The sequence below is a fragment of the Stenella coeruleoalba genome, assembly GCF_951394435.1.
Source record: "Stenella coeruleoalba genome assembly, chromosome: 15".
Taxonomy (NCBI): domain Eukaryota; kingdom Metazoa; phylum Chordata; class Mammalia; order Artiodactyla; family Delphinidae; genus Stenella; species Stenella coeruleoalba.
The window spans coordinates 11,920,119-11,932,788 of NC_137161.1; the positions used below are offsets into that span (position 1 = coordinate 11,920,119).

The window sequence follows — 12,670 nt, forward strand, 5'->3', positions numbered from 1 at the left end:
CTGTTGTTACTGTGGTTGTCAGTATAGTTACTAAAGTTACATTAATGTGTACTTGCTAGTGTTAGGTGTGGTGCTAAGCACTTCACATGCCTTATCTCATTAGTCCCACCAGCAACCCTGGGAGGTAGATTCTATCATTAACCCCATTTTACTCATGATTACGATTATGATTATTATTATTGGGGCAAAAGAGAAACGGGCAAAAAGACTGGACTCCAAGCTGCTAGAAAAATCCCTGGGGCTACTGGAACTGTATCTGGGCAAGGCCACCACATAGAGCAATTGTCCTGAGTGACAGCCACTCAGAGATGTCAATTATATCCCTTGAGCCTTTGAGTACCCTCATAACCGAAAACAATTATTCCTTCCCAAGGGTCTGTGGGTAGAGGGGAGAGGAGATTAATTAGTTTTGCTCAGTGCCCAGAAGTGGACATGTCTCTTGCCAACCCAGCTTAGACGGGGATTCACTTGTATTTACATGGATGAATTGGGCTGACTTGACCTCATTCAGCCTCGGAGAAAACTCTCAACGCCTCTCAGTGGGAAGTCTGCCGAGAGGGCCTGAGCAGAAGATGGTTTGTGACCTAGTGCTGGTACTTGGCTGCCTACTTACTGGTTGACCATCAGGGTACTTACTGCACCTCCTGATGAGCTTTTTAGTTTTCCCATCTGTAGAATGAGATGGTTATACTTGAACTCAATGCAGGGCTCCTTCTCCGTAAAACATTCTAAGTTTTATTACTCTTTTTGCCCTGTTTCCTATAAGTACATTATAAGGAGATGGTAAACTTCTGGTTAGTGGAGAGAGAATTGAATCAGTTGGACTCTTTGGGACTTAAATGACAAAATCACAACACAATCTGGCCTAGGTAAGAAGGGGTATTTACTAGTTCCCATAAGTGGGAAACCCAGAGGCACTACCTTCAGGCATGGCTGGATCCAGGAGCTCTAATGACATTGACAGGACTCAGTATCTCAATCTCTGGGCTCTACAATCCCTTCTATTGGCTTTATTTCTAGTCTCTCTGCTTATGATGGTGGAAAATTCTAAGAAATGAAGACCAGGTGCTTTCAAATAATTTATCGTCTTTTCATTTAGAACATAAAATTTCTAAGTTGGGCACTATGCAGAGCCTGGGGAAACAGAGAGCGGCAAGACAACTTCTTTGGACTTCCTTGGCCTTTGTGTGCAACAAGCATGAACTTAAATTTATACCAAGGCCAGGAAAGTAACATAAATAAGCAAAGTGTCTTGAGTGAGGAATATTAGGCAGGGGTGGAGACTGTAGCATGATAGAGAGCACATCCTGCCTAAAGGGGGTGGCTGTGGTTCAAGGCCAGCCACTCCGCTTGAGCCAGCTGTAATTGCCATGTTACACAGGAATGTGGGCCAGTGTTAATCAGTTCCTCTAATTTTTCAAGAGAAAACAGAAATCCAGATTTTCATGGAAATCCCTCTGATATTTAAATATTAACTAAAAAAAAAAATCTGTGATGGCCACACAACAAAAGTCTGCAGATAACCAGCACATGACCTCTGCTATTTAGCACAGGGGATTGCCTAGAGGACTTGAACACTGCTTACATACTAACGATTTCTTTTAAAAAGATGTATACAAATATCAGTTTAGCTGACTTGAGACTGTGAAGCATCTCAGAGGGTCTCCTCATGAAAGGCTTGGAGTCAGAGAGGGGGCCCATAAGAGAACTCTTTGCCAGTTTTATTTCTTATATACCTTGCCCCCACCCTCACCAATAGGACTGGATACTCTTGGGGTCAGAGGTGTGTCTTATTTATAAGTTTCTTATATACCTTCATGTAAGAGGATTTATTTATTCATTCAATAAATATTTATTGAGCATTTACTCTGTACCTGGCATTGTGCTGGGCACTATGGGAACAGTGTGGCAGACACTGTTGGTTGCCTACCCAACTTTAATCTTCACTTCTTCCTTGTTAAATAAACTTCAATTTTGTAAGAGCAGTAATTAGCCTAGCCCTAAGGGGTGAATCCTGTTTTCTTTGACAGTGATTGGTATAGGAGTGGCCATGTGACCCATGATATGGAACTTGGCAGAGATTTGGGGGGGGGGGGCGGGGGCGGGTAAAAGCATAAAAGGGGAATTATTTTTGGCCACCTTGGCCATCTCCTTCTTTCTGCCTTTGAATATGGTTTTACGGAGACTTATGCCTGGAGTGGTGGCAACTATTTTGTGAATATGAGGCAACAAGCTTGGGACAAAAAGCCAATATATTGAAGAAGACAGAGAAAAAAAAATGGAAGAAGCCTGGGTCCTTAATAACATAGTTGAGCTGCTTAATCAACTCTCCTACCACCCTCCTCCTAAATTTTTATGTGAGATAATTAAATATCCTCATTCTTTAAGCTCCTGTTAGTAAAGTATTCTGTTACTTGAGAGGAGCAAGACAGACCACCTCCTGCCCTTGGGTAACCTACGATCTATCAGATAATGAGAGCTAGCAACGAGTAAATGCTTTCTATAAATTCCTTATAATAATTTCCATCCTCCTTTTACACAGAAGAAAAAAATTGAGCCTCAGAGAGGTTTAACCACTTGCCCAAGGTCATTTTGCAAAAAATGGCACCAATCATTCTTACTCCAGAACTCACTCTTTGAGCCGCTGGCAACACTTCCTTCTTAAGTTTGCACTGAATCCTTTGCACTGAGTAAATGTATGAACAAGTAGTAGCAACAGGGCTTTTGCTTAAAAGTTACAGAACTGTTTGCACTATCTGCACTTCTAACATCCAATTGTACACAGATGTTCTTTATCTGAATCTGGAGCCAGAGCCAGAACTTTGCAGGAATTGGGCCACCTGGAGTGACAAATCTGAATGACATGGAATATCTAGCACTGGCCTCGGACTTGGGGAGGACTCTCCCCTGTCAGAGCCCTGTAGCTATGCAATTGCCCAGCTATTCCCACCACTATCATCCCAGTCAAAATCCCATTATCTCTGGCCTGGACAGTTGCAGAAGTCTCATGATGGGTCTTCCTGCTGCTTCCTTTGCCGCCGCCTGATCCCTTTTGTCCCCCAAATCCCATAATGCACACAGCAGCTGGAAGAATCACTTTGAAACATATACCAGCACATGGAACTTCTCTGCTTAAAACTCTATCATGGCTTCCCATCACAATTAAGAAAAAAACCTCAAAAACATTCCTTAACCTTGAGAATAAAATCCCCAAAGGGCTCTGCCTGGCCTGGTTCCATCCACTTCTCTAACTTCCTTTCCCAAGCTCATTTCTATCTTAGGGCTTTTGCTTGTTTTGTTTCCCCTGCCTGTACCTGCATCCTCAGGACTTCACATGGTTGTCTTCTCCCTGCCTTCAGATTCTTGCCTTAGATATATCACCTCCTCCAGAAAGCCTTTCCTGCCTGACCACCCTATCTAAAGTTGCTGATACCTCTCCCAGTCATGCTGTATCACTTCCTCTCACTTACTTTTCTTCATGGCATTTAACACAATTCAAATGATCTGGTTTATTTTTTTACTTGTTTATTAACTGTATCCCCCACCAGAATATAAGTCCATGAGTGTAGAGACGGCCTGTTTTATTCTCACTGTATTTCCAGTGTTCAGAGTAGTACCTGGCACATAGTAGGTGCTCACTAATTACTGGTTGAGAGAATAGCATTTCCAGACTGGGAAATACCTTTGCCTTCTATTAAATTAATCTAAGGTTTCTCAGCCTTGGCGCCGTTGGCATTCAGGGCTGGAGAATTCTCTATTGTGGGGCTCCAGCCTGTGCACTGGAGGAGGTTTAGCAGCATCCCTGCCTCTACCTACAAGATGATGGCATCTTGGACACGGATCGTGATGATGGAGGTGACGAGAAATGAACAGATTAAAATATATAATAATATTATGTGCAACTCCATGGAAATGAATTCCTTAATTTTAGAAATGAAGGAAAGGGCCAGATGGGGAAGGATCTTACCTTAGGGCACTGTGGCTTGCTCAGTTTTTCTCCTCCAGAACAGGGGCTCACTGCTGTGTCCACAGCACCTATTTACTTACCATGCAGTAAATATGTATGTGAAAGCATAAATGAGTAAACATGGGGCCCAACTATAGCATCCTTAGGGAGGCCTTGCTCCCTCCTCTAGGTAAATCCTTCCGTTTTTTATTCATTTCTGGAGTTTATTTGATCGATTCTGTCTCCCCCACTGGACAGGGAGCTCCAGGGGAGGACGTATTCTTTGTTGACCCTGGCACAGGGTCTGGCACACAGGAAGCTCTCAATAACCAGCTGTCCAAAGTGACATGAATGAATGATTGAATCACCAGGCTTTATAAGCTAGCTCACCCTTCACTCTCTCTTCCTGTCACCTTGCTTTATTTTTCTTCTTAGCAGTTATCACCAACTGCCACACTGGATATTTATTTGTTGATGTATCCATTGCTCACCTTCCCCTACTAGAATCTAGAATTCCATTCTAGAATTAGATTTTAGAATCTAGAATGGAAGCTCATGAAAGCAAGGGCTATTTAAAATTGCAATCTTCTCCCCCTACCCCTGTCTCTATCCCTCTCCTCTGCTTCATTATACCCACTGCGCTTATCACCGTCTGACATTTTCTTTGACTTTCTTGGTTTTGGTCTGTTTCCAACCAGCTCCACAAGGGCTGGACGTTTGCGTTTGGTTCACAGCTGTATCTCGGATGCTTATCTTTGTGCCTTGCACACAGTAGGCGCTCAAGCCACGTTGTTGACCGGATGAAGGAAGCCGGGGTTGAGAGGCAGGCAGTGGAGGTAGCCCAGGTGGGAAGGGCCAAACCGCCCAAGACCCCAGCCCGCCCCGAGCCTCACCAACTGGCTGGCCCGGGCAGGCAGGAGTTAAGCGGCGCGCACGCTTCCGACCCGCAGGTGGCGCCGTCCCGCCTCGGTGCCCGACTCCGGGCGCTCAGAAGTGCGGGACAGAATCGCAGCGAGCGCGGAGCCGAAGCTCAGCCCCGACTTGTTGATCTCGCCCAAGCAGCCGCCACCGCTGCCGCGGGAGCAGGAGAAGGAGGAGGAGGCGCCGCCGCCCGATCCCGGTCTTGCCACCCGCGCCTCCAGCGCCCGTCCGCGCCCCCAGCCTCAGAGAGCGCGCTCCGGCCCCGCAGCGCCTGCTGCTCCGACGCGTCGCCTGCCCGTCCGGCGTAGGCCGGGCCCAGCCCGGCCCCGGGTCCGCCGCTGCCCGCGGGCGGGGGCGCCCGGGCGACCGCGGCGATGCGCGGTCCCTGGCCCCGGGAGGCGGCCACCCTGGGGGTGAGTGTTGGGGCGCGCGGCGGGGGCACAGGGGGACACAGGAGGGGGGCTCGCCTGCCGCGGTTCGGCCTGTTGGTCCACGCAGGCTCCGCGGTTTCAGGCTGGGGGGTGGGGTGGGTGAAGGGCCTGGGCCCGGGGAGGTGCGCGATCCGCATTCTGGGGTGAGGGGTTAGGGCGTGAGCTTCACATGCCTGGGGGCTCAGAGGAACCCCTGAAATCCCCAGTGCGCGGAGGGAGGAGGGCTCGTTTTGAAAAGGCCAGAAAATTCAGCTCACTTCCCCGCCTCCCACCTCCCCCACCCCTTCCCTTCCAAGCCCCGGGAAAGGCGCAGAACCCGGAGTTATAAAAAGCCACCGCAGGAGAGGAGCGAGGAGGAGGCGGCGGAGGAGGAGGAAGAGGAGGGGGAGGCGGGGAAGGAGCGAGGGGAGGACGAACCAGGTGCATCCCCAGGACGCTGCTCCCCCTTCCTGCCGTGGGGCAGGGGGCGCAGAGGGGGGGCGGGACCCCGCGCAGAGCTTGGCTTTGCGTCTTCAGGGTTCACCTCGTTGCCGGAGAGACCTCACGAGATGCTCCCGTGGCTTGGGGAGAGGGGTTGCTTCAGGACAGCGGGGCTTCATGACCACCCCGTCTGTTGTGACCGACAGGTGGGCACCTGAAACCCTCCGGAATTCCTCCCGATCTTTAAAGGTTTAGAAAAAGCAATCCCGCTGCCACCCCCAAGCCCTCAAATCCTAATTATCTCGGAGCGGGGGAAGGAAAAGATGAGCAGTTAAAAAAAAAAAAGTTTTCTCATGCAGCTCCCCTCTTCTCCCCATTGCGGGGCCAGGTCGGGGACTGGACGGGGAGACCTAGGGAGAAGCGAGTTTCAGCACTCGAAGGGGCGGACAGCGCCCCAGGCGGCCGGGTCGGGTCCCGGCAGCAGAAGCCCGGGGTAGGGCCTCCTGGGCCCCCGGGGCGCCTCTTGGGGACCCTCTCCCCGCCCCGAAGGGCGGCCCCTCCCTCCAGCCACGGGGTGGGGCGGGCTTCAGCACCGGCGCGAAGGACAGCGCCCAGCCTTTCTGCGGGCCTGAGCGGCTTAAGCACCGGGAAGGTCAAGGCCGGCTGGGGCCCGGGTGGAGAGGTGGGGAGGGGCCGCGCACGGCTCCCTGTTTGCTGACCTGCGTCTGCTTTCTGCCTCGCAGCCGTCGGGATGGAGGTGAGAAGACGGCCGTGACGCGCGCCCGCGCGGCCCCCTGCACCCCCAGCAGCCCACAGCGCTCCCTGCCCCCCTCCCCCGCGGCGGCTGGCCTTGCCCTCCAGTGACAGCGGCCTGGGGGGGCAGGGGGGGCGGGGGCGGCCGGACCAGCGATGCCGGCGGGCATGACGAAGCATGGCTCACGCTCCACCAGCTCGCTGCCACCCGAGCCCATGGAGATCGTGCGCAGCAAGGCGTGCTCGAGGCGCGTCCGCCTCAACGTTGGTGGGCTGGCGCACGAGGTGCTCTGGCGCACCCTGGACCGCCTGCCCCGCACGCGGCTGGGCAAGCTGCGTGACTGCAACACGCACGACTCGCTGCTGGAGGTGTGCGATGACTACAGCCTCGACGACAATGAGTACTTCTTCGACCGCCACCCGGGCGCCTTCACCTCCATCCTCAACTTCTACCGCACCGGACGGCTGCACATGATGGAGGAGATGTGCGCGCTCAGCTTCAGCCAAGAGCTCGACTACTGGGGCATCGACGAAATCTACCTGGAGTCCTGCTGCCAGGCCCGCTACCACCAGAAGAAGGAGCAGATGAACGAGGAGCTCAAGCGCGAGGCAGAAACCCTACGGGAGCGGGAGGGCGAGGAGTTCGATAACACGTGCTGCGCCGAGAAGAGGAAAAAGCTCTGGGACTTACTGGAGAAGCCCAATTCCTCTGTGGCCGCCAAGGTGAGTGTGAAATCTAGGGGCTGCTGGGCTGGGGCATTCTGCCTGTGTCCCCAGATCGAGGACCACGGCTGGGGGACTCTGGCTTAGTTCCCAAATGTGAAGACCAGAAAAGAGGAAGGGCTATGGCTGAGATCTCAGAGGTGAGGACGAACAACCCCTTCAGACTGTTCCTAGGTGGCACTGGCCACCTCATCCTTTTATCATTCAATAATTTAGACCCCAACTTTGTTGGAGAAAAGGATTTACAGAGACTTATGAAAACCCACAGCAAGAGAATGGACACTGCAAATAAAAAGGGCACGGAGAGACAAAGCTTTGGGATGGAGTAGAGTTGAGTTTGGTCTATTCTACATAATGCTCCCTTGTGGAGGCCCAGACCCGGGCTGGAGGGGGGTCACCCTGCAATTTTAATACTTATCCCTATATTTATAACCTCATTTTGCCCCAAGAAGGGAATGAAGGCGGCTTACAGACATACGTGGAGAACACTGAAATACTGTCAGGCGGTTTTAGCATACGTGAGAGAAACGAGGCAAAGGGACTCTGGGGGGTGGGTGTGCGCGTGCATGACGCATGCAGCTGGCTGTGGTTGCTTGTGGGCGAGGGGTCACCCCTGGTTTGGTCTTTCTTAATTTGGTGAGTTGATTCCAAGAATGGTTTGATGCAGCTTCTAAAGATGCTTTGGCTGTCGGAAGAGGATGTAAATTTCGAAATAGGAGGAAAAAAAATGAGGCAATGTGAAAAATAAAGCAGGAGAAAGAGGCAGGAATGGGTTCAATCACACTGGGTAGGCCAGGGAGTCCTGCGTGCTCTCAGGTAAAAAAAAAGCAGAGGCTGTAAGGGACTAAGAAAGGATGGGGGTGGGGGCCAGGTCAGGCCAGGAGGTCATTTGTTGATGAGCAACTTCTCTGTGTCAGGTTGGGACTCGGGGTTGCCTCAGAGAGGTGGGGGCCTGTCTTCACGAGGCCAGTGGGCTGGGATTTGGGAGTAAATGACAACACAGTGTGTGCAGTGCTGTAAAAGAGGCCATGCGGGACCCAGGGGGAGCCCAGAATGGAGAGGTGTTGATGTCAAAATCCAGGAAAACCAAGTTGGGAAAGACGTGTTGAACATAACTCATTCTCTGAGTGCAGGGCCAAAGAAGGGGGGGCAGGTAAGTGTATTCATGGCGAAAGGAAAAAGAGAAGAGGAAGTCTGCGTACGAGCCATGATGTATTAGCTAGGCTGCCTCCTGTCCAGCCTGGCCTCTCATTGTGGGTGCTCCCTGGCTCAACTACCCCCCACTAAAGGCCCACCTACAGGGCTGAGTCTGGAGCCGGTTTTGGGGGGTCCTTTCTCCAGATCTGTCTGCCCAAGGAGAGGCCTTTGCGAGTGAGTGTAGGACTGAGTGGCTGGTTGGAGGGTGGAGAGAGGCCCAAAGGTTTTCTCTCTTCCGCGTCGACCCTAAAGAGGACAGAGAGATTCCTAGGCCTGTTTCCTCTTCTGTGGGCTGCCCCTGGCCGTAATCCTGCCCCAGGTTTCATGTCCAAAAAGCCTCTCTCTTAAGACATAGTCATTCACCCTTAACCGGCTTAGGATCAACAGACTTATTTTGCTATTTCCAGGCCTGACACGGGTTCTTCCCCTCCACACCTGGTTTAGACCCAGATACGACTCTCCCTCCTTCCTGCCCTGTCCCCAAGACAAGAGAGTGAGGGGCAGAGGAGGGGAGGTTCACTTCCCCAGAAGAAGCAGGCAAGAGGCTGTGTTTGGGTTTGTGCCTGACAGCTAGGCAAGTAGCTCAGGCTCGCAAAAGGCGCTGTTTGGGAATCAACAGCTTCCTCTCTCCCTCGGGTTAATCCGCTCACAGGGACGAGGTTCATGACCTCTCTGTGATCCTAGGCTGGGGCTGCCGGCTAGTCCGAGCAGATGGACGATGGCCTAGGGTATTCTGCAGCCAAGGCTGAAATGGTGAGGCAGGCAGGCTCGTTGGCCCTCAGTATAGAAATCCTGCCACTGTTCACACATCTACTGTGTCTGAAGTATAACAACACGCTTAGCCGTATACCAATTCTCTAGTATTATCCCACCTTTCACAAAGAGGGAAGATCAGAGAGGTTAAGTAACTCACCTAAGGTCGTGTGACAGGCAAACAGGAGTAGCCAGAAATTCAAACTCAAGTGTGATTTTGAAGGCACTGTTCTTTCCATAGTGATTAAGTACCATAGTCTCCTCTGCAGTCTCCCTGCTTCCACCTTTGCCCCCTGCAATCCATTCCCCATTCGGCAGCCAGAACGAGCTTTTCTAAATGTATATTGGATCACATTATTCATCTGCTCGAAATGCTCCAGAGAGGTTTACCATCGCACTCAGAATAAAGTCCAAACGCTTCACCATGAATCCAGCTTCATGACCTCTCTGAGCTCATCTCTTCTCTCCTCTGTTCACTCAGTTTCAGCCCCACTGGCCTCCTTGCTGTTCCCTAAACAGATCAGGCTTTATCCTAACTCAGGACCTTTGCACTTGCTGTTCCTGCCGCCTAGAATTCTCTTCCCTATATTGTCCCATGGCTGGCCACTCCTTCTCATTCCTCATAGGAGCTGGTCCCTGTTCAGGTGTCCCCTCCTCTGAGAGACCTTTCCTGACCTCTGTTTAAAACAGCCTCCCTCCGCTTACACTCTGTCACATCTTGCAGTGTCTTTCCTGCATAGGGTTTAAGCACCATCTGAAATTATACTTGCTTCCTTGTGTTTCTCCGTTTCTCCCCCACAAGAGTATGCACGTCAAGAGTGGTATCCACTGCCCTGTTTCCAGCACCCAGCGTGGTGCCTGACACAGAGGATCTCCAGATAACTACACGTGGAATGAACGAATGGAGCAGGCAGTCAGTCAGTCACTGTGTCTCAGGGTCTGGGAATCTGTCATTCCTTCCTCCCAGCCCACCTGCAGCCCAGTTCTCTGTGCCTCTGGCCTCCTTCAATCATCTGTCCTTTGCCCTCCCCACCCCCATCCAGCCCCCCAACTTGGATGCTTTGCTTGTCAGAACAGCAAGGCCTGTAGAAATTTCTCAGAGGTCACAGAATAAGAAGTCAAGTGGAGGATCATTGCTGGGTGATTGTGAGATACAGAAATGACCATACCTCATATATTTAAGAGCAAGGACAGACCTGGGTTCCAAGCCCATGTTCACCCCCTCCCCAGTTTCTGGCCTTAGGCAAGTTCTTCACCTCTCCAAGCTCTAGCCTCCCACCAGCTAGCCTGCTAAAATATAGATAAAAGGCCCACCTTGCAGGGTCATCATGAAATCACGTTTGTCAAAATTTAGCACAGTGCCTAACCCACAGTACATAGGGCTTATTGTTATAAATAATAGGGAGCAGAGTCCTTTCTCTATGGCTGGGTGGGCTGAGTGTGCAGCAAGCCCTTTCCTTCTGATGGCAGTATTGGAAGACCAAGCTGCCACTGTTAATAATTGATGGATGTTCCGGCAACACAGAGACAAACCAAAGTACAGGCCCTCGTCTTCCCCGTCAGGGGAGTGAAAATCAAAATCCATTAGGCAACAGGCAGTGTGGTTGATTCTTGTTTGGAAGCTGGGGTCAGCTTCATCAGAGTGACATGATTGCAGTGCTGGGCCACCACTGAGTTTCTGCTTTCTGGGAAGACTACAGGCTTTTCTCAGTAGGAGAAACAGGGAACTCATTTGCCAGGCCAGGAGTGTCTGTGGTCCCTGGAAAAGTCTCAGGGTTAAAGCCTGAGATAATGTCCAGAGTAGCTGCTGTTTATTGTGCCAGGCACTGATTAGTGATACTTTATATGCACTATCTCATTGAAATCCCTTCAGCAATTCAATCAAGGTAATCTGCCAGTTTGGGCTACAAGTCACAGCTAGAAACCTGGAAGTGGCTTCTGTAAGGAGGAAGATGCATCTTCTCACTTAACGGAAAGTTCCACGTAGCTGGTTTTGTGTTAATGGTTCCATGATGCCATTAGGACTCTAGATTCTTTCTGTCCTTCTGCTCCTCCAACTCCTGCAGGGGGCTTGGTCCTCAGGCTGGATGCCTCATCTCACAAAATGGCTACCTAGTTCCAGCCTTCAAGTGCAGACACATGATATCTGACCAGTGAAGGAGAGCGTGCCCTCTTACGTGCCACTTTCTTTTTTCTGCAAGGCAAACCTTTCCCAGCAGCCCCCTGGCAGACTTCTTTTTAAATCCCATTGACCGGCATCAGGTCACATGCTCATGCTCTATCTGCAGGGAAGCCTGGAAAAGCGTGTCTGGCATTTTCAGATGAGGGAGGGAATGGATTTGATGAGTGGTATTAATATTCTTTTATAAAGAGGAAATGGAAGTTCTGAGAGGGGCAGTCACTTGCCAGAGCTCACGCAGCTAAGTGCTCAGTCAATAGTTGTTGAAGGAATGAAAATGGCAGAGCAAGGGTTTGAACCCAGGTTGGTCTGGTTCCCAAACCTGTGCTTCTTCAATCTGGAATCTTGGACAGCTCATTCAAGCTCTCTGAGCTTCAGTGAGCTCATCTGCCAAATGGTGATGGTATAAGTGCCCACCTCTTGGGACTATTTTGATGATTCAGTGAGATTTCAGATGGTGCATGTAATTTGCAAATGGAAAGTACTTTATACATATGAATTATTATTATTATATTCCAGTGTGAGAGTATTCTTTATTTAGAGACTTCGGCCAGTACTTTGCCCACCACAGAATTTTAAATCAGATTTTTAAATCAGCTCTGGGGACTTCCCTGATGGTCCAAGTGGATAAGACTCTGTGCTGGCAATGCAGGGGGCCTGGTTTCAGTCCCCGGTCGGGGAACTAGATCTTGCATGCATGCCTCAACTAAGAGTTCACGTGCCACAACTAATACCCGGTGCAGGCAAAATAAATAAATAAATAAATATATATATTTTTAAAAAGCCTTCCCCCCCGCTCCCCCCCAAAAAAAAGATTCAGCTCTGTCCAACAGATGTGGTTCATTTCTACATTGCTTGCCAGGAATATGACCTTGGGTAAGTTCCTTTCCTCCTCTGAGTGTTAGTTTCCTCCTCTAAAAAATGGAGCCCGCCTCGTAGGGCCCTTAGGAGATAATCTGCATAAAGAGCTTAACCCAGTGCCCGGCAGGTAATAAATGTTCTATATGTGACCACAGTGATGGTTGGTATTAGCACCGAATTCCTCTCTTCTAGCTACTCCCCTGGTTGGCAACATCCCCTGTTACCGTGTTGTTGCTTGTAGGATCCCCGCCTGCCCCCCTGGGATTTCATGCCTTTGCTGTGATGATGCTGCTACTTCCTTGATTTGAGCCAGGACGGATTCATGTTTTATCATCAAGAAAAATGAGGGAAACCAACTCAGAATCCATGGGGCCCCTCCAGTGCTATGAATCGTCTGGCTGAGGCTCCTGCTGGCCCGGGTCAGTCATCCTGGATGTTTGTATTGGGTTAGCCAAAAGTTCACTCAGGTTTCTGTTATGGAAACCC

At 50.7% G+C, this 12,670-nt stretch overlaps 2 protein-coding genes across 3 annotated transcripts in view; both read left to right on the top strand.

The window, feature by feature from the left end:
• The window catches only part of PTGIS (prostaglandin I2 synthase), a 53,709-nt gene extending 47,079 nt beyond the window's left edge, over positions 1-6,630 (top strand). For both annotated transcript variants that reach the window (XM_079944455.1, XM_079944457.1), the window contains 2 exons: positions 5,009-5,280; positions 6,462-6,630. In XM_079944455.1, the coding sequence (XP_079800581.1) occupies positions 5,009-5,280; positions 6,462-6,493 (304 nt within the window). In that variant the 3' untranslated portion in view covers positions 6,494-6,630. The remainder of the gene's footprint in view (positions 1-5,008; positions 5,281-6,461) is intronic.
• KCNB1 (potassium voltage-gated channel subfamily B member 1) overlaps positions 6,512-12,670 on the top strand; it is a 108,614-nt gene continuing 102,455 nt past the window's right edge. The window contains exon 1 of the mRNA XM_079944454.1: positions 6,512-7,194. Coding sequence (XP_079800580.1) covers positions 6,628-7,194 — 567 coding nt within the window. The 5' untranslated portion in view covers positions 6,512-6,627. The remainder of the gene's footprint in view (positions 7,195-12,670) is intronic.